The 26,877-nt window shown below is 36.2% G+C and overlaps 1 protein-coding gene across 13 annotated transcripts in view; it reads left to right on the top strand.

Annotated features, from left to right (window-relative positions):
• The window catches only part of TRDN (triadin), a 367,278-nt gene that overhangs the window by 280,611 nt on the left and 59,790 nt on the right, over window positions 1-26,877 (top strand). For 12 of the 13 annotated variants that reach the window (XR_009005184.1, XM_057527820.1, XM_057527818.1 and 9 more), the window contains 3 exons: window positions 4,085-4,261; window positions 13,077-13,127; window positions 17,586-17,636. Coding sequence is in view for 12 of the 13 variants with exons in the window: in XM_057527820.1 (XP_057383803.1) it covers window positions 4,085-4,261; window positions 13,077-13,127; window positions 17,586-17,636 (279 nt within the window). In the remaining variant the exon portion in view is untranslated. The remainder of the gene's footprint in view (window positions 1-4,084; window positions 4,262-13,076; window positions 13,128-17,585; window positions 17,637-26,877) is intronic. The other variant, XM_057527823.1, reaches the window with a different exon arrangement.

The raw sequence follows: 26,877 nt of genomic DNA on the forward strand, positions 1-26,877 counted from the left end.
TTAGCCAGCTTGGGACTGCAAAATTGGGAAATAACTAACCATGAAAGGCAATTATATGATTATTAGGCCTTTGGGTAAAGATTTAATAGTTAAGTTTTCTGATAAAATGTGATCAGCACAAATTTGGCAAATTTATTAATTTATTCAATGAATAGTTATTGACTTCCTAGTATGTGCCACATGACATGGTCCCTGCTTCTGGAAAAGAATTTGGAAAACTATGGCAGACTGGCAGTTATGAAGAACATTGCTGTGAGGTGGTGATGCAAATATGCTCACTCTTCACTTCTAGAAGCCATCTGTGGTGCTATCAACTTTATAATCCATTGTGCTCCCAGCACTTACTGTGGTAGTTTAGCTCTAACTTTTATTTTGATGGTCCAGGTTCAAATTTCCCACTGCTATTTAGTAGTCATGACATTAGGCAAGTTATTTACCTCTCTTAGATCCTATTATCATATCTATAAAATCTAGATAATGTCTACCTCCTGGAATGGGTGAGGAGTTAAGAGATCTGTCTCAGTCAGCTCTGGCTGCTATAACAAAATATTATAGACTAGGTGGTTTAAATAACAGAAATGTATTTCTCACATTTTTGGAGGCTAGGATGTCCAAGATCAGGTGCCAGCCAATTTGGTTCCTGGTGAGGGGGCTCTTCCTGGTTTGCAAACAGATGTTTTCTTACTATATCCTGCTATGGTGCAGAGAGGGAGGGAGAGAGAGAGAGAGATCATCTTTCTCATGTCTCTTCTTATAAGGGCACTAATCCCATTCATGAAGCTCCACCCTCATGACATGATCACCTCCTAAAGGCCCCACCTCCAAATACCATCACGTTGGGTATTAGTTAGTCTTTAACATATGAATTCCAGGGTGAAACAAACATCCCATTCATAGCAAGATTTTATGTAAAAGTGTCTAACCATACAAAACAACACTTCATCATTATATGTGAATACAGGAATGACCACGACCTAGCTTTGCCTGCCCTCAAGGAAATTACAGTCTTGTTAAAAAGATATTTTTCTTGGGGCTTCCCTGGTGGTGCAGTGGTTGAGAGTCTGCCTGCTAATGCAGGGGACACGGGTTCGAGCCCTGGTCAGGGAAGATCCCACATGCCACGGAGCAACTGGGCCCATGAGCCACAACTACTGAGTCTGCGCGTCTGGAGCCTGTGCTCCACAACAAGAGAGGCCACGATAGTGAGAGGCCCACGCACCGCGATGAAGAGTGGCCCCCGCTTGCTGCAGCTAGAGAAAGCCCTCGCACAGAAACGAAGACCCAACACAGCCAAATAAATAAATAAATAATAATTAAAAAGGTGCTAATAATTAAAAAAAAAAAAAACCAGCGCTCATGATCAGTCACAAGCAATTTCTCTTTAAAAAAAAAAAAAAAAGATTTTTTTCTTGAAGAAAACAAGGGAACTTTGACATCTTAAGTTGAACATGATTACATGAGAATAATTCATAGCTAATAAAGTTTTCTTTGAAAAACAAATTCTTTAGGGCTTAGAAAGCAAATTATATGCCTAGGGTGTCCTAGTTTATCTCAGCTCCCAAATATATAAAGGAGTGCTTATTTTATTTTTTAAATAATTGCATATTGCTGATCTTTCTAAAAGAGCCGATTACAGATAAAGTAAAATGTACCCCACTGAGGTACAGTCCAGAATTCTGAATAGTATTCTCTTCTTGCAGCCAAGCTACACAGCGTGAAAGCATCATAATTATAAAGTTTTATCAGAATTCAGTCAAAGGAAAAGAGTATTTAGGTGATTTCAGGAAGTCCTTCAGCTAAGGTAATTTGAAGACCTATATTACTATAGGAAACAGTTTGTCAAAAGGACTAGAATACTTAGTCCATTGGACAAGACTTCCATCTCCATGGTGATTGCAAGATACACATTAGACAAGTTCTATATCTGTTAGTTGTTTTGAATTCCTATGCCATGCTCCATGTCACAGTTTTAACATGCTAACACAGCCCAGCTTGCCTAGAACAACACAGTGCTTGAGTAATTGAAGGAAGCTTCTCAGAGATGCATATACAAAGTGTTATATAGTATTATATAATTGGTGCTTTCAGAACTCCCCAACTCTCCACATTCTGTATTGATTATTAGCTTAACTTTCAGAGAACATTCTGAATTCCCTTATTTACAGTTTCTTGAGAAATACCTTACCATAGTCTTCAAGTACTAACAACACTGTTAAGATGTCATTCAAAGAAATTTTATATTATACTCTTTAATTAGAATGTCCTGTTAGAGATAGAGCATAAGACAGGTTGCAAAATTATATTCTTTTTTTTAATTAAAAAAAAAAGACTAAGAGATACAATGAAGTTCCAAGTTTTTTTTAAAAAGACACCAACATATAAATATAATTGAATTGGAGATGTTTTAAATTGAGAATTTTTAAACAGATTTTTAGAGAAAAATATTTTAAAATGTTAAAAATAATGTGTGCCAAGTTATTTAGTCTATAGACCAGGAAATGATTAAATGCATCACTAAGGCAAAAAGGAAGTTAAAAACGGCGTCCCGACCAAGTCATACTTAATTACAAAGTTAATGGATAATGTCCTTAGTAAAATTAAACCCTGACAACATCTTTCAGGAGCATTCAAAGTTAGTATTGCATAAAACATATGCAAAAAAATATTATATTTTTTCTCATGGGGATTATAAACATAGAATGCTAAACCATTTAGACAACTTGAAAATTCTTTTCTCTGTATTTATTTATGAAACATATTTTGGAGTTTGAAAAAGATACAAAAATGCTATAAAACACCTTTTCTAAAATATCTCTGATTGTCAAAATTATGTCCAAATGAACATAAAACAATGACAGATGCATGTAGGGCATTCACATATTAAATATTAAAAAATCATGCAACTAATCACAATTGAATCACTCTAGGAACAAGGTAGTATCACTTTAGGATGCAACAGAGATGTTATAAAACAATTTTAACATGTTTGGTGCTGTGTGATGTACATTAATAGTCATGATCTGAGGAATTATCTGTCATTGAACTTACGGATAGAGCTCTCCATATGGTTCTTTAAAACTACTCTTTCCATCAGAAGAAAAATCCAAAAAAAAATTGATACTTTGATCTTATTCATTATGCTCATGTAACAATATCTCAAATCAGCAGGCAAATTATATATCTTCAAAAAGAGGAAAGAAACACAGTTTTTGAAGTGATACTTTTGAACACTTCAGTAGAGCTAGCTGGGAAAGAAAGGTTAAGAATTTTGAGTTTGATTCTTCACACAGCCAGGAAATCTGGACTGCCTGATGATTCTGTTAGGATCTTTTGCACCTTCCAATTTCAGTTTCTTTTTTCTTTCTTTTTTTTTTTTTAAGATTTATTTATTGATTGATTGATTGATTGCTATGTTGGGTCTTCGTTTCTGTGCTAGGGCTTTCTCTAGCTGCGGCAAGTGGGGGCCACTCTTCATCGCGGTGCGCGGGCCTCTCACCATCGCGGCCTCTCTCGTTGCGGAGCACAGGCTCCAGACGCGCAGGCTCAGCAGTTGTGGTTCACGGGCCCAGTTGCTCCACGGCATGTGGGATCCTCCCAGACCAGGGCTCGAACCCGTGTCCCCTGCATTAGCAGGCAGATTCTCAACCACTGCGTGACCAGGGAAGCCCCCTCAGTTTCTTTTTTACAGTCTAGCTACAATTGACATTGACATCAAGCCAAAACACTTCAACAGAAATATTTTTTTAATATCCTAATGTCACTAATAATAAATTGATATTGAATTTGATCATTCAGAGAAATGAGTAATAACTAATAGATCAAAGATATTATTAATCAATACCATTTCCTTTAAACACATTGTTTTGGGGGTTCAAAATATTTATGTGCTGAGGAGGAACTCTAGTGCTGATTTCTTTTGTTACAAGATTGTCCATTATTTCAGTTTTTTCTTTTGTCTGTTTCATAGTCCTTTTACAAAAATCTTGTAGAAGGAAACACTATTATTATATATACATTTTATCTTTTAGAGGATAATGTTAGAAGAAAAAGTAAATGCTATTTTCTATTTCTTTTTATTGGTTAGATATTCAGGTCCCTAACTTTAAAAAAAACCCTGGAGGAGATCTGAGGAGATGGCGGAAGAGTAAGACGCGGAGATCACCTTCCTCCCCACAGATACATCAGAAATACATCTACACGTGGAACTGCTCCTATAGAACACCCACTGAACGCTGGCAGAAGACCTTAGACCTCCCAAAAGGCAAGAAACTCCCCACGTACCTGGGTAGGGCAAAAGAAAAAAGAAAAAACAGAGACAAAAGAATAGGGATGGGACCTGCACCAGTGGGAGGGAGCTGTGAAGGAGGAAAGGTTTCCACACACTAGGAAACCCCTTCGTGGGCGGAGACTGCGGGTGGCAGAGCGGGGAGCTTCAGAGCCACAGAGGAGAGCGCAGCCACAGGGGTGCGGAGGGCAAAGCGGAGAGATTCCCGCACAGAGGAGCGGTGCCGACCAGCACTCACCAGCCCGAGAGGCTTGTCTGCTCACCCGCCGGGGCGGGCGGGGGCTGGGAGCTGGGGCTCGGGCTTTGGTCGGATCCCAGGGAGAGGACTGGGGTTGGCTGTGTGAACACAGCCTGAAGGGGGCTAGTGTGCCACAGCTAGCCGGGAGGGAGTCCTGGAACATGTCTGGAGCTGCCAAAGAGGCAAGAGACTTTTTCTTCCCTCTTTGTTTCCTGGTGCGCGAGGAGAGGGGATTCAGAGCGACCACTTAAAGGAGCTCCAGAGATGGGCGTGAGCCGCGGCTATCAGCGCGGACCCCAGAGGCGGGCATGAGACACTAAGGCTGCTGCTGCCGCCACCAAGAAGCCTGTGTGCGAGCACAGGTCACTCTCCACACCGCGCCTCCCGGGAGCCTGTGCAGCCCGCCCCTGCCAGGGTCCCGTGATCCAGGGACAACTTCCCCAGGAGAACGCACGGCACGCCTCAGGCTGCTGCAATGTCACGCTGGCCTTTGCGGCCGCAGGCTCATTCCGTGTCCGTACCCCTCCCTCCCCCCAGCCTGAGTGAGCCAGAGCCCCCGAAGCAGCTGCTCCTTTAACCCCGTCCTGAGTGAAGAACAGACGCCCTCAGGCGACCTACACGGAGAGGCGGGTCCAAATCCAAAGCTGAGGCCCTGGAGCTGTGCGAACAAAGAAGAGAAAGGGAAATCTCTCCCAGCAGCCTCAAGAGCAGTGGATTAAATCTCCACAATCAACTTGATGTACCCTGCATCTGTGGAATACCTGAAGAGACAATGAATCATCCCAAATTGAGGAGGTGGACTTTGGGAGCAAGATATATTATTTTTTCCCCTTTTCCTCTTCTTGTGAGTGTATATGTGTATGCTTCTGGGTGAGATTTTGTCTGTATAGCTTTGCTTTCACCATTTTGCTTTCACCATTCCTAGGGTTCTGTCCGTCCCGTTTTTTTTTTGTTTGTTTGTTTGCTTGTTTTGTTTTGTTTTCTTTAAAAATTTTTTTCTTAATAATTATTTTTTATTTTTTATTTTAATAACTTTATTTTATTTTATCCTATTTTATTTTATCCTCTTTCTTTCTTTCTTTCTATTTTTTCTCCCTTTTATTCTGAGCCGTGTGGATGAAAGGCTCTTGGTGCTCCAGCCAGGAGTGAGTGCTGTGCCTCTGAAGTGGGAGAGCCAAGTTCAGGACACTGGCCCACAAGAGACCTCCCAGCTCCATGTAATATCAAATGGCGAAAATCTCCCAGAGATCTCCATCTCAACACCAAGAACCAGCTTCACTCAACGACCAGCAAGCTACAGTGCTGGACACCCTATGCCAAACAACTAGCAAGACAGGAACACAGCCCCATCCATTAGCAGAGAGGCTGTCTAAAATCATAATAAGGCCACAGACACCCCAAAACACACCACCAGACGTGGACCTGCCCACCAGAAAGACAAGATCCAGCCTCATCCACCAGAACACAGGCACTAGTCCCCTCCACCAGGAAGCCTACACAACCCACTGAACCAACCTTAGCCACTGGGGACAGATACCAAAAGCAACGGGAACTACGAACCTGCAGCCTGTGAAAAGGAGACCCCAAACACTGTAAGATAAGCAAAATGAGAAGACAGAAAAACACACAGCAGGTGAAGGAGCAGGGTCAAAACACACCAGGCCTAACAAATGAAGAGGAAATAGGCAGTCTACCTGAAAAAGAATTCAGAATAATGATAGTAAAGATGATCCAAAATCTTGGAAATAGAATAGACAAAATGCAAGAAACATTTAACAAGGACGTAGAAGAACTAAAGAGGAACCAAGCAACGATGAAAAACACAATAAATGAAATTAAAAATACTGTAGACGGGATCAATAGCAGAATAACTGAGGCAGAAGAACGGATAAGTGACCTGGAAGATAAAATAGTGGAAATAACTACTGCAGAGCAGAATAAAGAAAAAAGAATGAAAAAAACTGAGACAGTCTCAGAGACCTCTGGGACAACATTAAACACACCAACATTCGAATTATAGGGGTCCCAGAAGAAGAAGAGAAAAAGAAAGGGACTGAGAAAATATTTGAAGAGATTATAGTTGAAAACTTCCCTAATCTGGGAAAGGAAATAGTTAATCAAGTCCAGGAAACACAGAGAGTCCCATACAGGATAAATCCAAGGAGAAGCACAACAACACACATATTAATCAAACTATCAAAAATTAAATACAAAGAAAAAATATTAAAAGCAGCAAAGGAAAAACAACAAATAACACACAAGGGAATCCCCATAAGGTTAACAGCTCATCTTTCAGCAGAAACTCTGCAAGCCACAGGGAGTGGCAGGACATATTTAAAGTAATGAAGGAGAAGAACCTACAACCAAGATTACTCTACCCAGCAAGGATCTCATTCAGATTCAATGGAGAAATTAAAACCTTTACAGACAAGCAAAAGCTGAGAGAGTTCAGCACCACCAAACCAGCTTTACAACAAATGCTAAAGGAACTTCTCTAGGCAAGAAACACAAGAGAAGGAAAAGACCTACAATAACAAACCCAAAACAATTAAGAAAATGGGAATAGGAACATACATATCGATAATTACCTTAAATGTAAATGGATTAATTGCTCCCACCAAAAGACACAGACTGGCTGAATGGATACAAAAACAAGACCCGTATATATGCTGTCTACAAGAGACCCACTTCAGACCTAGGGACACATACAGACTGAAAGTGAGGGGATGGAAAAAGATATTCCATGCAAATGGAAATCTAAAGAGAGCTGGAGTAACAATTCTCATATCAGACAAAATAGACTTTAAAATAAAGACTATTACAGGAGACACAGAAGGACACTACATAATGATCAAGGGATCGATCCAAGAATAAGATATAACAATTGTAAATATTTATGCACCCAACATAGGAGCACCTCAATACATAAGGCAAATACTAACAGCCAGAAAAGGGGAAATTGACAGTAACACAATCATATTAGGGTACTTTAACACCCCACTTTCACCAATGGACAGATCATCCAAAATGAAAATAAATAAGGAAACACAAGCTTTAAATGATACATTAAACAAGATGGACTTAATTGATATTTATAGGACATTCCATCCAAAAACAACAGAATACACATTTTTCTCAAGTGCTCATGGAACATTCTCCAGGATAGATTATATCTTGGGTCACAAATCAAGCCTTGGTAAATTTAAGAAAATTGAAATTGTATCAAGTATCTTTTCCGACCACAACGCTATGAGACTAGATATCAATTACAGGAAAAGATCTGTAAAAAATACAAACACGTGGAAGCTAAACAATACACTACTTAATAACGAAGTGATCACTGAAGAAATCAAAGAGGAAATCAAAAATTCCTAGAAACAAATGACAATGGAGACACGACGAAAACCTATGGGATGCAGCAAAAGCAGTTCTAAGAGGGAAGTTTATAGCTATACAGTCCTACCTTAAGAAACAGGAAACATCTCAAATAAACAACCTAACCTTGTACCTAAAGCAATTAGAGAAAGAAGAACAAAAAAACCCCAAAGTTAGCAGAAGGAAAGAAATCATAAAGAGCAGATCAGAAATAAATGAAAAAGAAATGAAGGAAACGGTAGCAAAGATCAATAAAACTAAAAGCTGGTTCTTTGAGAAGATAAACAAAACTGATAAACCATTAGCCAGACTCATCAAGAAAAAAAGGGAGAAGACTCAAATCAATACAATTAGAAATGAAAAAGGAGAAGTAACAACTGACACTGCAGAAATACAAAGGATCATGAGAGATTACTACAAGCAACTCTATGCCAATAAAATGGACAACATGGAAGAAATGGACAAATTCTTAGAAATGCACAACCTTCCGAGACTGAACCAGGAAGAAATAGAAAATATGAACAGACCAATCACAAGCACTGAAATTGAAACTGTGATTAAAAATCTTCCAACAAACAAAAGCCCAGGACCAGATGGCTTCACAGGCGAATTCTACCAAACATTTAGAGAAGAGCTAACACCTATCCTTCTCAAACTCTTCCAAAATATAGCAGAGGGAGGAACACTCCCAAACTCATTCTACGAGGCCACCATCACCCTGATACCAAAACCAAAGATGTCACAAAGAAAGAAAACTACAGGCCAATATCACTGATGAATATAGATGGAAAAATCCTCAACAAAACACTAGCAAACAGAATCGAACAGCACATTAAAAGGATCATACACCATGATCAAGTGGGGTTATTCCAGGAATGCAAGGATTCTTCAATATATGCAAATCAATCAACGTGATACACCATATTAACAAATTGAAGGAGAAAAACCATATGATCATCTCAATAGATGCAGAGAAAGCTTTTGACAAAATTCAACACCCATTTATGATAAAAGCCCTGCAGAAAGTAGGCATAGAGGGAACTTTCCTCAACATAAGAAAGGCCATATATGACAAACCCACAGCCAACATTGTCCTCAATGGTGAAAAACTGAAACCTTTTCCACTAACATCAGGAACAAGACAAGGTTGCCCACTCTCACCACTATTATTCAACAAAGTTTTGGAAGTTTTAGCCACAGCCATCAGAGAAGAAAAAGAAATAAAAGGAATCCAAATCGGAAAAGAAGAAGTAAAGCTGTCACTGTTTGCAGATGACATGATACTCTACATAGAGAATCCTAAAGATGCTACCAGAAAACTACTAGAGCTAATCAATGAATTTGGTAAAGTAGCAGGATACAAAATTAATGCACAGAAATCTCTGGCATTCCTATATACTAATGATGAAAAATCTGAAAGTGAAATTAAGAAAACACTCCCATTTACCATTGCAACAAAAAGAATAAAATACCTAGGAATAAACCTACCTAAGGAGACAAAAGACCTGTATGCAGAAAATTATAAGACACTGATGAAAGAAATTAAAGATGATACAAATAGATGGAGAGATATACCATGTTCTTGGATTGGAAGAATCAACATTGTGAAAATGACTCTACTACCCAAAGCAATCTACAGATTCAATGCAATCCCTATCAAACTACCACTGGCATTTTTCACAGAACTAGAACAAAATAATTCACAATTTGTATGGAAACACAAAAGACCCTGAATAGCCAAAGCAATCTTGAGAACGAAAAATGGAGCTGGAGGAATCAGGCTCCCTGACTTCAGACTATACTACAAAACTACATTAATCAAGACAGTATGGTACTGGCACAAAAACAGAAATATAGACCAATGGAACAGGATAGAAAGCCCAGAGATAAACCCACGCACATATGGTCACCTTATCTTTGATAACGGAGGCAAGCATATACAGTGGAGAAAAGACAGCCTCTTCAATAAGTGGTGCTGGGAAAACTGGACAGGTACATGTAAAAGTATGAAATTGGAACACTCCCTAACAGCATACACAAAAATAAACTCAAAATGGATTAAAGACCTAAATGTAAGGCCAGACACTATCAAACTCTTAGAGGAAAACATAGGCAGAACACTCTATGACATAAATCATAGCAAGATCCTTTTTGACCCAGCTCCTAGAGAAATGGAAATAAAAACAAAAATAAACAAGTGGGACCTAATGAAACTTAAAAGCTTTTGCACAGCAAAGGAAACCATAAACAAGACCAAAAGACAACCCTCAGAATGGGAGAAAATATTTGCAAATGAAGCAGCTGACAAAGGATTAATCTCCAAAATTTACAAGCAGCTCATGCAGCTCAATTACAAAGAAACACACAACCCAATCCAAAAGTGGGCAGAAGATGTAAATAGACATTTCTCCAAAGAAGATATACAGATTGCCAACAAACACATGAAAGAATGCTCAACATCATTAATCATTAGAGAAATGCAAATCAAAACTACAATGAGATATCATCTCACACTGGTCAGAATGGCCATCATCAAAAAATTTAGAAACAATAAATGCTGGAGAGGGTGTGGAGAAAAGGGAACACTCTTGCACTGTTGGTGGGAATGTAAATTGATACAGCCACTATGGAGAACAGTATGGAGGTTCCTTAAAAAACTAAAAATAGAACTACCATACGACCCAGCAATCCCACTCTTGGGGGAAAACCATAATTCAGAAAGAGTCATGTACCAAAATGTTCATTGCAGCTCTATTTACAATAGTCAGGACATGGAAGCAACCTAAGTGTCCATCAACAGATGAATGGATAAAGAAGATGTGGCACATATATACAATGGAATATTACTCTGCCATAAAAAGAAACGAAATGGAGTTATTTGTAGTGAGGTGGATGGACCTAGAGTCTGTCATACAGAGTGAAGTAAGTCAGAAAGAGAAAAACAAATACCATATGCTAACACATATATATGGAATCTAAGAAGAAAAAAAAAAAGGTCTTGAAGAATCTAGGGGTAAGATGGGAATAAAGACACAGACCTACTAGAGAATGGACTTGAGGATATAGGGAGGGGGAAGGGTAAGCTGTGACAAAGTGAGAGACACTTTGTGAGAGACACAAAGTGAGAGACATGGACATATATACACTGCCAAACATAAAATAGATAGCTAGTGGGAAGCAGCTGCATAGCACAGGGAGATCAGCTCAGTGGTTTGTGACCACCTAGAGGGGTGGGATAGGGAGGGTGGGACAGAGGGAGACGCAAGAGGAAAGAGATATGGGAACATATGTATATGTATAACTGATTCACTTTGTTATAAAGCAGAAACTAACACACCATTATAAAGCAATTATACTCCAATAAAGATGTTTAAAAAAAAAAACAAACAACCCTGGATTTATTGAAATTGAATATTTTTCTCTTTAAATGAATAGTTATTATCTAGTAAATTATTTAAAATTTAGCTTGCTATTTATAGCTCTTTTGATCACACTTTGTGTGTGGTATTCATTTTTAAACATCTGGCAATAGGAAAATTGATAAAATTTATTACTACCAATATATGAATATATATATCAATATAGGCAAATTATATGAGATTGGATTTAAAATATGCAGGTAAAAAGTAACACAGGACATCAGTTTTTCTTTTAATTTCATATGTTATTAAGAAAACAATTTTTAACTTTCTGGTTTATTTTGCCCTTGTATATTTAGTTTATTCACTAAATCAAGTTTATCTACGAGAACAAAGCAAATAAGATTTGTTTGGGGCATTTAAAAAAATCATGTTACTGGTTGTATTGATAGCTTCCATTTGTAAATGAGACTTCAAGCTGATTTGCTTCTGCAACACTTGCATGTAATATGTACTTCACTCGTATTTCCAACTGTTTGCAAGACATTTCCTTTTTGGGTATCTTGTTGACACATGAAGCACAATATATTCAAAACAAAGATAATGTCTTCCTCCAAAGAACTCTGTTACCTATATTCCATATGTAAACTGATGGTAGATTATCCTTCTGTGAACCAAGTAAGAACTCCAGGAGTTCTTTTTTTGTATGATCCTCAGCTTTTAAAAAAACCTGAACTGACATCCTGCACCCTGATATACTGTTAAATTGTTATTTCCTGACCAGTGAAATTCTAGTCAGCTGAGGAACCTAAACCCAAATGCAGTAAAAACCTTCCCCAGTTTTAAAAGTAGAATTAATCATTTCTCTGTTATCTATATAGCTCTACTGGAGAACTTACATTGTGCATGGTACAATATTTTGTTGTTTATTAGCTGTTTCATGTACTGTTTCTGCTTACAGACCACCTCAAAACTTAGCGATATAAAACAACAGCTGATTTTACTTTGCTCATGATTTAGAGGATCAGGAATTCAGGAGACCCCCAGAACTAGAGAAGCAGATAGAAACCACATGTTTTTTCCTGATTTAGACTAGGAAGTCACGCAGCAACACTTCTACTGTATTCTTTTGGTTACAAGTGACTCACACACCCAAACTGACAGACTGTCCACCCCATGCCTCCCCATTCTCTCTTCTGTCCTAAAATGTATTTTCAGCTTCATTTCTGTTGGTCTAATTCCTTTCCAGCTTTCAAGCTCTTCTTCAGTACCACCTGCCAAAGCCTTTCCTGATTCCATCATTGAGCTACCAGAGCCAATACCTTTGTGTTTGAGTTCAGAGAGACATTAGTTCAAATCCCATATTTCCCGTTTAAGGGCTACATGACCTTGGGAAAGTTATTTAATCCCTTTATGTGAAAAGTAGCAATAATAACAAGACCTACCAACCTAACAGGGTTATTGTGAACATTGAATGACTGAACAGTAGAGAACATTCCCTGTGACACATAGTAAGTAGACAATGTTAGCTATAACTCTTATCATATCTTCTTTTTCCAAAGCCCATAGTATTTTATTTGTACATTCTTGTATCTACCATAGTCTGCCCCTTGTAATAATTTCAGGGCTTATTTTCTATCTTCTGTATATTTAGTTCAATATGTTACAAGCAATTTATCCCAGTAGACACCTGTATCTTGAATACCAAAGCAGAGCCCCTCTGGTTCTTTAAGCCTCAGTAAACATAACACATAAAGAACTTGCCATTTTTTTCTCCATTATTCCTTGTAACCTTTCCTCCCTATGATTCTTCTTGCAGAAATTAGAAAAGAAAAATCCGGGAAGACTTCATCAGTTCTGAAGGATAAAGGTAATAGAGTCAAGTTAACATAACACAAGAAATTTATTAGCAAAAATATCTAAATGTGTCCACAGTACATTAGTCATCTTTGCAGATTTGTGGGTCAAAATTGCACAGGACACCCTCATATATTTGAAAACTTTTATTTATTTACCTGTCTGTTAAATACTTTCCTTCAGTTCACTATGACTTAAAGTGCTTTGGTTATAATTTCTGAAAGAAAAAAACAGAAAAATGATTTTCAAAAAAGAATGGAAGGGATAAAAAAAGATTAGAAGGAAAATAAAGAGTATAGGAAGGGTTTGCTTCCATGCCCTCTGGTTCTCTCCTTTCTGTCCTTCATTAACTATATATTTAGTGCATCATCTTTCCAAACACTTGCTAATCATTGGCAAAACAAAGATGGCAAAGCTAGGAATAGAGAGGAAGACTTGGGAATTGGAGTTCTGAATTCTGCTGTCTTCAAAGACTCCTAGTCATGTTCTGTCTGCTTTAGTCTTATCAGGTTCCTTATTGCTATGAAAGAGCATGACATTCTTATTTAAATACCATTCAAATTCCAGGCCTCTTTCTAAGAATAATGTCCACATAAAGCATCAAGCCATCTCTATCGACTTCCTAATCAAGTCTGGGGAATCAGAGAGGGCTTTCCTGAAGAGTTATATTAAATTCAAGTATGATGCATGAGGAGTTAGCCAGACAAAGGTGTGAGGATTGTTTGGGAGAAGTACAGAAGCAGGGCATCTGCTCTTTGCCAGACACATTGCAATCTACTTTATATATTTTGTTTCTGCAAGTTGTGCTTGATACCACCATTTCAGTAAAGGAGGAAGCTGAGGTACATGTAATTTAAATTACTCAGTGTCACACTATGGGTAAGAGGCAAAGGCAAGAATCAAAGTAGGCTAAGTAGGCTAAGTAGGCTTTACTAAGTAGGCTCCTGTAATTTCTATTATTGTTGTTGTTGTTGTTATTAATGTACAATTGCAGACAATTTCCTAGGGAACACTTTTTTCTCAACGTTAAATTCTCTACTATTTGCAACATGTCTCCACGGTCACTAGAAAATCATGTATATAAATGTCTACTACATATCATTATTGATTTGGAACTATTTAGAACCTCTTTTTTTATTCAAGCTGTGTTAATGCCCTCAAATATCTTTGTTATATACAAGTTGGGTACAATTTTAGAAGAATTATATTGTCACCTTTCCTTTATTTTCTGAATATAATTTTCATTATATACAAAAATCAAAGAAAACATTGTAGTATTACCTATAAAATTTCAGTGCCTTTAACCTCTACAGTGTTATTGTTTCCGGAGAGGATTATTGAAGCTTGCTGCTGAACTGTGGCAGAATCAGAATGCAGCAATTCCACTTGCTACATAGCCTCTTATTTCACTGGAGCAGCTCAAAGATTGCCTACCTTTGCTGGTCTCTTACAGACTCCACCTGCATGTATATATTAGAACCCATACTGAAGCAATGCTACATTTCGAAAATCAGAATTATTACACGGAAATCCTTTGAGGCTATATTTGCTGGGGCTGTGATAACCATGAGTAAATTAGACATTTAAAGAAACATCATTAGGCTTGTGTCTTTATTTAAGGAGGTATAGAGAGGGCTAGCGATGATTATTCCAAAGAAAAAGAGCAAGAGAAAGACACGTCTTGTTGCCTTTTGCTGCTGGTTCAGCTACTGACTTTCCTGGGCTAGTGGACTCATGTAAGCCCTCTGTACACACTCAAGAGGGCAGAGCTCTGCTTATGCAGCCCTGACCATCCAGAAACCAGACAACCCTATTAGTCAGCCCTATTATTGGTTATATTCCTTCTGGCATCCACCACTATCCTCTCGCTGCTTGCTTCTTATTAGTCTGACTTATCTGAGGTTGCAAGATTCACCCATGGTCCAAGAAACTGCAGACCAAATCATAACCAGGCAACAAGGAGGTTAATTAATTACCTTCTATTGAGAATGCAATAGTAGCACCCTTAGGTTCCTCTGGCATTGGCGTAATATGATGGACATTAGAATTATTGACTAGCTTTGTGACTCAGGCTTGCATATGTTTGGATCTAATGCCAGAGAATTCAGAGCAGAGCTTATCTTCTTTCATATTCTGATGCTCAGGACCATGCACCTGATGATTCCCCCAACTTCTCTTTGTCTTCACCATGCTTTTTCTTGGCCATTCCCACTCATCAAACAAAAGCTAGAGCTAAGAATAGGGTAAGTTGGCTGATGACTTTGAAACTGATCCCCAATGATTTATTCATCACGAACACTCACCCTAGTTCATTATTGCCTTTGTCTCTGGGAGTGGTGTAAAACCTGAAATGATCTTCCCATTTCTTTGTAAACTTTTTCTCCATTACAGCCTCCTACCAGATTATTCTGAGAGTTCCAAGAAATATCCCAGCACCTTTAAACATATTCTAGATCCTGATAATCAAGATTCATAAGCCTTCCTGTAGGCTCTTGGTCAAATGCAATGAAACTACCATATTTGTAAAAACAACACACACAAAATGTGCTCTCCTATGCTTTGCTCCTGACAAACAAGATAGATGCATTGAAAAATGCCTTAATAGCTGACCTAAATCAACGATGTTTCAATCCTTACTAATACAGAAGTGCAGAATTCCCATATAACACTGTCTCCACATTTTTGGTCATATTTGATATCCTTGGGTAGTTAGGGACGCTCAGACCAGTCTGTGGACTTCTGAAATCAGGTCAAAACCCCTTGAAGTCAAAAAGGGCACTGAGAAGAAATGAGATTCAGGAAAGTTGGTGCAGGAGATGACCCAGCCTGGGAGCAAAGGTATCTTCCTACTAGCAAACTTGGAAATAAAAATTATTTCTATTTTCTGAGGACTTTCTTCAAATTTAAGGTGACAGGTTTATTACCTTCAAATACCATATAAAAGTATATCTGTTTTTCCACCCCTTCCTTCTTTCTCCACCAAAATCGAAGCAGTCTACAGGCCCTCTCTTTAGGTCTTGTTCTTTATAACTACTTTAATCTCACACAGTCATGTACAGACACCCATTTAAATCAACATGCTGAATCTTGAAATGTGAAGTTCCAGGCGTTGTGCTCTCCCACCCCACCAGGAATCTGTCCCCACCACCACTTCTCATTTCACGATACATTAATTCTTTTGGCTTAGCCAAATGCAAAGCAGTAAATTACCCCCGTCAGCCTGAAAAAAAAAAAAGTTAATGAAGTTTCTCCATGTGTCTATTCAATTCATAGTTCTTGATTTCATCTTCACATGCTGAAATACACAGAAAAATTGATATTATTTATTCTTAGTACAATAAATAGCAACAGGGACACTCCTTTGCCACCAAAGCCACTTTTAAAAAGTCTACAAGCCTATGGATATTTAAGGCTCTAGTTTATCTATCAAGAAAATCTTGCTCTGAGGGACAGAGCATTTTCAGTGGAACCCAGAATACATTCTTGACACAATCCAAATGCACCCGAACTCAGTGGATTCTAAGTGATTGCTTGGAGCGGCATGTCTATTCACAAGCACCACCACCATATTTTTTCCCTTCCATCCCAAACCCCAGATGAGAATAGAAAAAATGGCTGGAAGGATAGATTTCTTTCTTTCCTTCCTTTCTCACTGCATTATTATTCATTTTTGTCAGTACAATAGATACTGAGATTTAATGTTGCAGAAAAGGCAGAAAACTGGTTTTAGCTTTTATTTTTAATAGGTTAAAATATATATTTTATATTTTATCATATATTTTATCAAATTTATCATAAATATGATAAATTTATCATATTTATCATGTCTTCCAGACCCATTTATATGTCTGGAAGACATGATATGATCAGAATCATTTTGTATTTGAACCTGGCAGGATAAATGAAGTTTTACTTGATTTGCTTTAACTAAGGACCACATGTTTAAGACATTGGGAGTTCACAGATGAAACTGTCTCAAAATTTATTTTTATCTTATTCTTGAAATTTGTTTGACTTGAGTCTGATGACTAAAACACCACATTTACATGATATATGCAGAGTTTTCCATTTGATTGTTTATTTTTTTGAAAAAACATAGCCTGAAAGAAATAAACTAAGTTAGTGCTGATTATAACAGTTTTGGAAGACTTCTAGATGCTGAAGTCATGTGTTTTTTAAAATTACAGATAAAGCAAGTTCCTATTCATCCAAATACACGTCCCTTTAAATGAACAAATAGATTGTACCTCATTCAACAATTTACATTTATTTTAAATAGAAATGATTAGAGAACAGCTTGTTGTACTCTATACTGCTGTTTCTTTGTCTATGATTAAAATTATTTTTGAAAGAAAACATCATATCATTTCCATCCAGGTTCACCTTACCGATAGCTCATTGACTCCATTGTATGTGTCTTCTTACATCTTTTGATCTTGGTTTCAAATAAATGTTCAATGTTTCTTTCCAGAGCCTATTAAGGGAAAAGAAGTGAAGGTTCCAGCTTCCCTAAAGGAAAAAGGTATTACTCTATAATGAAATGTGAAAACACATTGATCTGCCTATTGCATATTCAGTTATTTGCAATGAAGTAGTATATCATTATTTTTCATATTCTCAAAACTCTAATTTTTATATGCCCTCCTCTGTTTTTGAGCAAAGGAAAAATTCTAAATTGTACTGTGAAACAACAAAGGAAAGAGTGGCTGTGTCAGAAATACTAAGAAAGCTTTGGAAAATGCATATGCTATTCTGATTCTATGAATCTGTAGTGGAAAATCTACATTTTGTAAATATCCCAGGGTAAATCCTATTAGGAATAGCCATGGGAAACCAAAGATTTAAGATACAAAAAAATACTTAAAATTTCTCAGTGATAACTTGCCATTCTGTAAGTTCAGATACAGTAAAATCCTAACAAATTTTATAGCTAGGAGTAACTTAGCGATAAACTATAGTCCAAAACCATCATCTTGTAGGTAAATAAAACTGAAATAGTCAAGAAACTTTTCAGTTATTGTAATTTGCCCCAGAGCCAGCCTGAGAACGCTGATCTCCAAATCAAGCACTGTGATCTTGCTAAGGTATCTTATTGCACCTCTGGCCTTCCTACTATACTAGGCTCAGAGGAATGTGGATTCTGATATGCCATGCATCAAGTTATGTTCCCTAAAACATAAGTAAATATGTTAAGTCCAATGTAATACATTTAGTTTCTAATTATCCTAAGACATTCTATGGATGTGGTGTCATTCTCTGAACTGTCTAATATTTCTTGTTGTCAAAATGAACATATTAGTGAACCAGTAAAACCATGAAATATATCTGCTATGTTGAATGTTCAAATAGAGCCTGTTTCTACATTTACCCAGAAGAGATCTACGTGAACTATTGACAAATATACAGGGACTTAGTGGTAAAAATTCCAATTTACTGGAATTTTTATTAAAAAGAAAAAAAACTTTTGGGTGAACTTTTATAAGCATTTGCTGGAGTTGGAGGAGATGTGGGAGAGTAGTAGGAGGGGAAAGCTGACAGAAGACTCAGTGAGAGCAATGAAGGATGCAAGGAGAAGCTCCATTAGTGTAGCAATGTATAAAAAAATACCCTAAAGTCATTTTTTTCTAACTTTGCAATTAAATTTAAATTAAACAAAATTGTTATTTAGTGAAACATGAGAGCATGGCATGATTTTTTTCTCAGCCATGTATGTACTTAATTTTTTTAAAGAAGTATTTAAAGCAACATGGACTCCAAACCTATTAAGGCATTTATGTTTCACTTCAGAAAAATATCATCATATCCAAAACTTTATTTTTATTGTCACCTAGGTAGTAGTTATTTTGGTGCTATATACAATTTTATGTTTTTCAGGCATAATATGTAAATTAGGATATTCTGCTTGCAAGAGAATTTTTACATGTTATGTTAAATGTTCAATAGGCAGCAAAATGTTGTTACATTGTATTATTTGAAGAATGAATTAATTGTGAAGACTAATGACATTCCTTTGGATTTAGCTAAACTAATTTATTTCTTTAAAAGAACTCTAGATTTCTTCAACATGATCTGACTGTTGATTGCAAGGGACATTTATATAAATATCTAAATTGAAAAGATTTGATGCCATCAAGTAATTCAATCGTTCAATGATGTTACAATTCTTTTGCCAAACTAAGATAGAAATATCAAAAATGAGGGACAGACAGGAATATTATAAATTTCCACATTTTTATTAGAAGTGCAGTGCAAAATTTTCCCCAGTAGAAATGTGTGTGGAATGTATATATGAATGAAAAACAATTTAGGTTTCCACTAAAAACACGTGATGCTAATTTGAGTCTTTGAACACTGGAAATATCTACTTAAGAGTTTCCTCTCTCTTCTTTCATCCTTCCAGGTATTGTTTTTTCATCATCCCATTCCACATGGTCAGTGTAGCACCAGCCAGTGCGTGGCCACAGATAATGGTGGTGGGGAAGGCAGCATTTGGAAAAGATGCATTTTTTAAAGTTATATTCTCATTTCATTAATATTGAATTTTCTTCTTTACTATATGTTTCAAATAACCACTTGAGTATATTTAACGTGTTTTTTCTTTTACCATTTAAAGCAACAATGATCTCTCTTAGTAATGTGCTGGAATATTATTGGTGCTTTGCAATTTTATGCACTGAATTTCATCATTTGTTTTCCACCGAACAACCAAAATTCAGGCCTGTGGTGCTGAATGTGAATGACAGTCCTAGGACATTTTGACAGAAAGTGTAACACGACATGCAGACTTTCACTTTCACCTCTGAGAGGTGGTGTCACATTAGGCTTTCTTTTCTTAAAGGGGGTCACTGTCGTCTCACATATATCAGGACAGCTACAATTCAAAAAATTCTTGCTAAAAAAGAAATTAATTTTAAAAGAAGTCTTGTTAGATTAAAAGTTTAACATATCTTCTTTTAGTAAACAGAGGGAGTCTTGAAAGTCTTCATTTAATATCCAGTCAAAGAGCATCAAACAGAATGATAACATCATGCACACTTAAATGATAAAATTCACAAATACATAGAAATTAAACAACATATTCTTAAAAATCCAGTAGGTCAAAGAAGAAATTAAAAGGAAATTAGAAAATATCTTTAGACAAATGAAAATGAAAACACAACATACCAAAACTTACGGAATGCAGCAAAAGCAGTTCTAAGAGAGAAGTTCATAGCAATAAATATCTACATTAAAAAAGAAGATGAAAGATTTCAAATAAACAACCTAACTTCATACTCCAAGGAACTAGAGAAAAAAAGAACAAACTAAGCCCAAAGTTAGCAGAAGGAAGGAAATAATAAAGATTAGTGAAGATTTAAACAAAATAGAGAATAGAAAAATCAACAAAACAGAGTTGTCTTTTGAAAAAATCGACAAAAATGACAAAGCTTTGGCTAGATTAAAAAAAAAGAGTGAAGACCCAAATAAATAAAATCAGAGTTGAAAGAGGAGACATTATAACTGGTGCTACAGAAATAAAAAAGGATCATAAAAGACTACTACACATGTTTATATGCCAACAAATTGGACAACCTAGAAGATCTCAATAAATATCTAGAACATATGATAGCCAAGACCGAATCATGAAGAAACAGAAAATTTGAACAGACTAATAACAAGTAAGAACATAATCGAAAACCTCCTAACAAAGAAAAGTCCAGGACCAGAAGGCTTCATGGTGAATTCTACCAAACATTTGAAGAAGAATTATTGACAATTCTTTTCCTGAAGAATTGTCTAAATAAAAATTATACCGGTAATAGTAGCACTTTTACTCTAAGTAGCAACTGACAGTCTAACACTTTTCCGGTTGTGCCCATCAGGCCAAAATGCCAAGTTGATAGAGTGAATGGAAAGGGGTTACATTTTGGAAAGAAAAGTAGTTGAGACTGCCAGAATTTTCTCTTAATAATTGGCTTTCCAAAATTAATGTATCCAAGTACTGTGAATTTTATTTCCTTCATCCAAAAAATTAATGTACAGCAATAATAATGTGCAACTATATGTATGTAAAATATATGGATAATTATAAATGTAAAGCCCCAATAGTCCTTCCTTGGTATTCTCTCCATTTAAGCCCTCAAGAGGATGACTCACTTTCACTCTGCATGTTCATTTTTCTTGTCACTCCAAGCCACATTATGCAAATATTCTAATGTGCTTCTCTCCTTCAGGGGAAATTTTTTAAAATGTCATAGTATTGTATTTATTAAATAAATAGTTAATTAATTTAAATATATTTAAATAAAATTATTTTATTTTTTATTTTTCTTGTTCCCTTTTTAAAAAGATTTAAATGTTTAAATCTTTAAATTTAAATTTAAATTTAAAAAGTTTTTCATATAAGGTCATCTATTATTTTTATATATTTAACCAGTTGTAGGATGATCCATACCTATGACCTCTGACCTTTTATTCATGTAATTGATTATTCTCACTTCAAGTTAAAGAAAATGAATTCTGGTGCTCAGAAACATAAGTAAGAAAAAGTGACTCTCTCTTGATAAGGGAAAAAAACAAAGAATGTCTGCTTATTTACCTTGGCAAGTGATTTTTGCACAACTTTCTGAACCATTTGAATGCTTTAAAGTCAACTGGTTCATTACCTGAAATATATCCAACCAGCTCTCCTGCCATCTTCAAATAACATCACAGGACCTTGTTCTGACTGACTATTCTCTGTGCGACCTACAATATGTTCAGCCTCCTCCAATTATTTCTTACTTCTTTCAGTGCAGACTCTTCATGTTGGGAAGCTTCAGGGAAGGATAGAATAATGAGGCACACATAGCAAGGCATAAAAGAAAGATTAGATAAAGACAGAGTGACACTATCAGGAATGTGAGACATCGTATTTAGCATATACAAAAGACAAAGGATCACGAAAATGAAATGATGACAGAATGAGGCACGGAAAATGTATGCATTTATTCTGTGCTGCAAAGAGAGAATGCCCTCTGGCTCATTTTGTGTTTTTACTGTCCACTCAGCAAACTTTCTTTGTGAGCATCAAAGTCCTACGGGAATCTTGCCAAGGAAGGGTTGCAGAATCAGGACTTAGTCATAAAGCATTGAGTCATGCATTAAGTGTTTGTATTGCGAACTAGAGCTATTTTAAAACTATACCTATAGAAGCTTATAAAGCATAATTGCTTTTCTTGTTGACCTAATGGGAATGAGAGGTGAGAGAGAGACAGACAGACACAGACATAAACGCAGAGAGAGAGCGGGTGTGAAATTACCAGATAATTATCTGAGGATAATGTACACCAATGTTGTGTATCTGCTGGGTCCATCCTAAATGACTTTTCCACCCATGTAAGGTTTTAGTTAATGGGACAGGGATTCCACTTTACATTTTGGTCTAAACCATCTAAAACTGAAGCTTATAAATTTGATTTTCTTGGCATTTTGAAACCACATCTTAAATTGTTTTGTGTCAATAACAATTTTTGAGTGTTAGAATAATATTCTGGGGATATCTTAGTCACTGAGGCTCCAAAGATGAACAAGACAAAATCCCTGTCCTCAAAGATCTCACAATACTTGGGAAAGAGAGCTGGGAAAGAGTAAAAGTGAAGTGGCCTCCAGTGGTGACTTAGACAAAGCAAACCAAAGTTTTCATCCAATCAATGGTATCTATGATATAGGTATTAGTACATGAGTGCTCAGGAAATATTTGTTCAGTTATTCAATCTAATCTCAGCCACATACATCAGCTAATTATCATTGCTCCCATTTCAGAAGGTGAGAAAATTAAAATTTAGAGTGTTTTAGATGCCTCACATTAGACCATTTGGTTTTTCAATAGGGAAATAAATTTTAAACTGAGGGATTTTTTTGTTCATTTGGTTTGTGTCTGTCTGTTTTTCTCCAGCTGCAGTGCAAAAAATGATCTCTTGCTTTGGATGAAGTTGGGCAATTACTTGAGAACATCATCACCTTGCCCCTTTATTATGCATGAAAGGATTCCTCAGTTTACAACCAAAGATAACACTGATTTAGAAAGTCAAGCAGGAAAAATAGGAGCATAGAGAATGCATGAGGTTTCATAAACATATGAACATGGTTCAATAAGAGGAAGGAAAATATTAAACAGTCCATGGAATATTGAAGGAAAGAAATGTAGGCAGAGATAAGATGAAAAGTTGTGGGGTAGAGGCTGTCAGGTGTTGGTTCTCTGTGTAACTTCACCCAAACTCAGGACAGTTTTGTCTTTTGGAAATCTGTGAACTGAAGACATTTCAAATCAAACTGAAAGATAATCAGAGCTTGTCTTTCTCACAGTTGTGTTCACCAGGGTCATAAAATAATGTGTCCACAGCAGATGAAATCAAATGCTACCTATTAAAACAGACCTCTTATTTGCAAAACACTTTCTCTTAAGACATAGTTAAGAAGAAACATGTGTTCCCTGACGGTTCTTCCAAATCCCAAATTGGGTAGCGAGCTGATTGGAGAGACGATAGTGCTCTATCCCATCCAATAAAACCTCATGCAGAAAACAAAATATGAAAGAGTGTGTGTGTGTGTGTGTGTGTGTGTGTGTTTTGCAAACCATTTGTTGTTAAATAATACAATAAGGACACAGTAAAGTGTAAATGTGTATATGTATGTAATTGTAATAGTAGTGGATTTTCATCAAAAAATGCAAATGATTACTCAAATGATATAAAAATCATGGGTTTAGAATAAATTTATGAATGTTACTTCATTTAATACAACTTTAATTGCTTTATTTAAATATATTTATATTTAAATATATTTTATTGAACATCTTGGTAGAAAAATATAAGAAAAATCATTTCAAATATCAGTAAAGAGACTAACATACACTGTTGGCTTTGTGTCTGACACTAAGTGCTTCACACGTAGTGTTCAATTTCATTTTCACAGCAATCCTTTTTTTTTTATTAATGTGAAAACTGAAGCACTGGAAGTGAATTGCCCGGGTCACACAGCTACCTGAGGTAGATTTGGGATTCATGCCTGGCAATATGACCTGCCTCCTTTGCCAGCAGGCTTTCCATATTCCCTCAGACCAGAACTCACATACAATTGCCTAGGGAAAACAATGCTGAAGTTCCTTTGTATATTTTATATAAATAGGTTTGGTGACCTGCTTTTAAATGTAAAATCTTCCCATGCCACTAAATATTGAATACTACTCCAGCAATGAGTGAGATAGCTATCAATTTTCTATCCCTGTTCAGTATATTTACCTAGTTTAACCAGCTTAATTTAGGAAACTGTTTATACGATTCATGATTTAATGACTGGCTGGAAAAAAATAGAAACCTCTGTGGCTTTATCATTCATGCTAATTACAATCTTAATGACTCTGTTAGTAATTTGTACCTATAAGATGTAGCACGTGGCTTACTATGTAGTTTTTATGCATGAAATATTTGAAAACTTTCATTCTGTCTGTATCAACAGTAGTTATAGCAGTGTGCGTACAAGTGTTTAAGGCTTTGGAGTTGGAATGAATCAGTATTCAAAGACCAGTTTTTCCATTTACTAGGGAGTACATACTTAGACAAGTATTAAGCCTCAGTATTATTATCTGTAAAGTGGGTGTAATAGTAGTATTTAGTTCATAGGAGTGGTAAATGAGGATTATATAATTTTTCATTCGTGCAACAAATTTTGTGCAGCTGATATTTATTGATCCCTAGTCTGTGCAGAGCACTGATCTAGACACTATCATACAGCAGAGAAAATGAAAATTCACCCCAGGACTCATGAAATTTGTATTCTACTGGGGTTAGAGAGCTAATAAAAATGAATATTTAATATTATATAAATAAATTATAGATAATGCATATAATACACTTAGTGAGTGCCATGTATAAAATACAAAACATCATTAGTTGCAAAACCAAGAATTATTATTATTATATTTTATTACACATATAAGGCTTCTATGTGCTGAAGAAGCAATTTGATAATGATAACAAAAAAGATTGGAAAAAGAAAAATCACTGGCATTCAGCTTCTAACTTGCAAAATATTTAAAGTGGAGATATTCTTAAAAGAATGCACATTCTTGGGATTTATATATTGCATAGGTTTCTTTCTTTTCAATTTATAAAGACAGAACAGAGACTCCTAAGCAAAGTTGATCCCCACTGCTGCCCTTCTCTAATTCAAGCACATGCATGTTGAAGTTTTGGTTGGCCTGCTTTACTTGAGAACACAGTGTTGATGACACTGAAAAATCATTAATGAAGCTCCCCTCCCCAGACCCACCAGCAATTAATATTTCATAAGTGAAATCAACCGCCTGGAAAAGTCAGTGCTGCATATGAAATGGCAGGCTGTCTGCTTCAAACACTCAGCTTGGGGATTGCTTGATTCTATGTTTCTGCAGTGCTTGTGAGTCGAGCCCAGAAAGAAGGGCTCAAGTGAAAAATGTTTATGGAAACCAGATATTTTATTATACAATAAAAATCGATGGTTAAAAATATTTAGCAGTATAGATGAGGTGAAAATACAAGTTCCCGTTCTCTTTTCCCGGCTTCCAGATCTCAGTCTTCAGCATCAAATACTGCCCTTAATTTCCTGAAACTTCTCAATGAAGACTTTTGACTAAACTTTAAAAAAAAGTATATATATAGACATATATATATTGTTGTTGTTATTTGACTATATATATATATAAATATGTCTATATATATATATGTATTTGTCATTTTTATAGGACTAAGAACAGGCATCCATATGTGACTCAAAAATTAAAGACACACTTCAGTAGAAATGCTGTCTACAAAATGAGGGCACCAAGTTCTTAGGGACCAAGTAGGCTAATAAAAGAGATGTCCACCTTAGAAATCCTCACCTATCAATTCCTGCTTTGCATATTCAACGGTAAAGTTCCAGTTCTGTAAGAACAAAAGAAAATTACCTTGAGAGATCATGTATTTTAAGTTCATGAGCATAATTTTAAAATAAGTAAGCTTTTTCCACACATCACTCTTAATTCTTACATCAATTTTACAACATTATTTTCTCCATTTCAGCAATGACAAAATTGAGACTTGAGGATTTAAGTAATGCCCAAGGTCACAAAACTAACTAAATGAGCTTGCTTAAAAAAGCCAGGTTATAGATCCAAGAGCCTCCTTTCCACGCTTCCCAGGAATTCATAAGTTGTGTGGTTATCATGTTAGTGTTGTTTACATAACACCAAAAGTCAGTAGTTCTCACATCGTGAGAGGGTCCACAGCCACATGCATGTTGAATGATCATAAGAGTGGTTATAAAATTTCATGAACAAGGTAGAAGTTGGTTCTGATTGTATTGTGCTCATAGCTGATAAAAGTATTCCCCACAACTTTTATTTTTTACAGAAGATCTTTTGACAAACATTAAGTCTAAAATGATTCCACTTCAAGATTACATGGCAATGTGATTGACAGGGGAGAGAACCAGGTGTAGAGTGAGAAGCAAAACTCTTTCGAATAGACAGCTCTACATGATGAGCAAATGCCTGTGGACCCTGTCCTAGAGCATTGAATATTTATCTCTAACTCTAGAAGCATGAATCAGTTTCTTCTAGGACTACAGATACACAGGAGGGAGCATTTCATATTTCTCTATATTTTTTGCTCTATATTTCATTGTCTATATTTGTTTTGTTCAGTCATTCATTCAACAGTATTTATTGATCATACACCACGTGTTAGATATTTGACCAAATGCTGATATTTGAGTAGCAAACA

Source organism: Balaenoptera acutorostrata, chromosome 14 (assembly GCF_949987535.1).
Source record: "Balaenoptera acutorostrata chromosome 14, mBalAcu1.1, whole genome shotgun sequence".
Classification (NCBI taxonomy): domain Eukaryota; kingdom Metazoa; phylum Chordata; class Mammalia; order Artiodactyla; family Balaenopteridae; genus Balaenoptera; species Balaenoptera acutorostrata.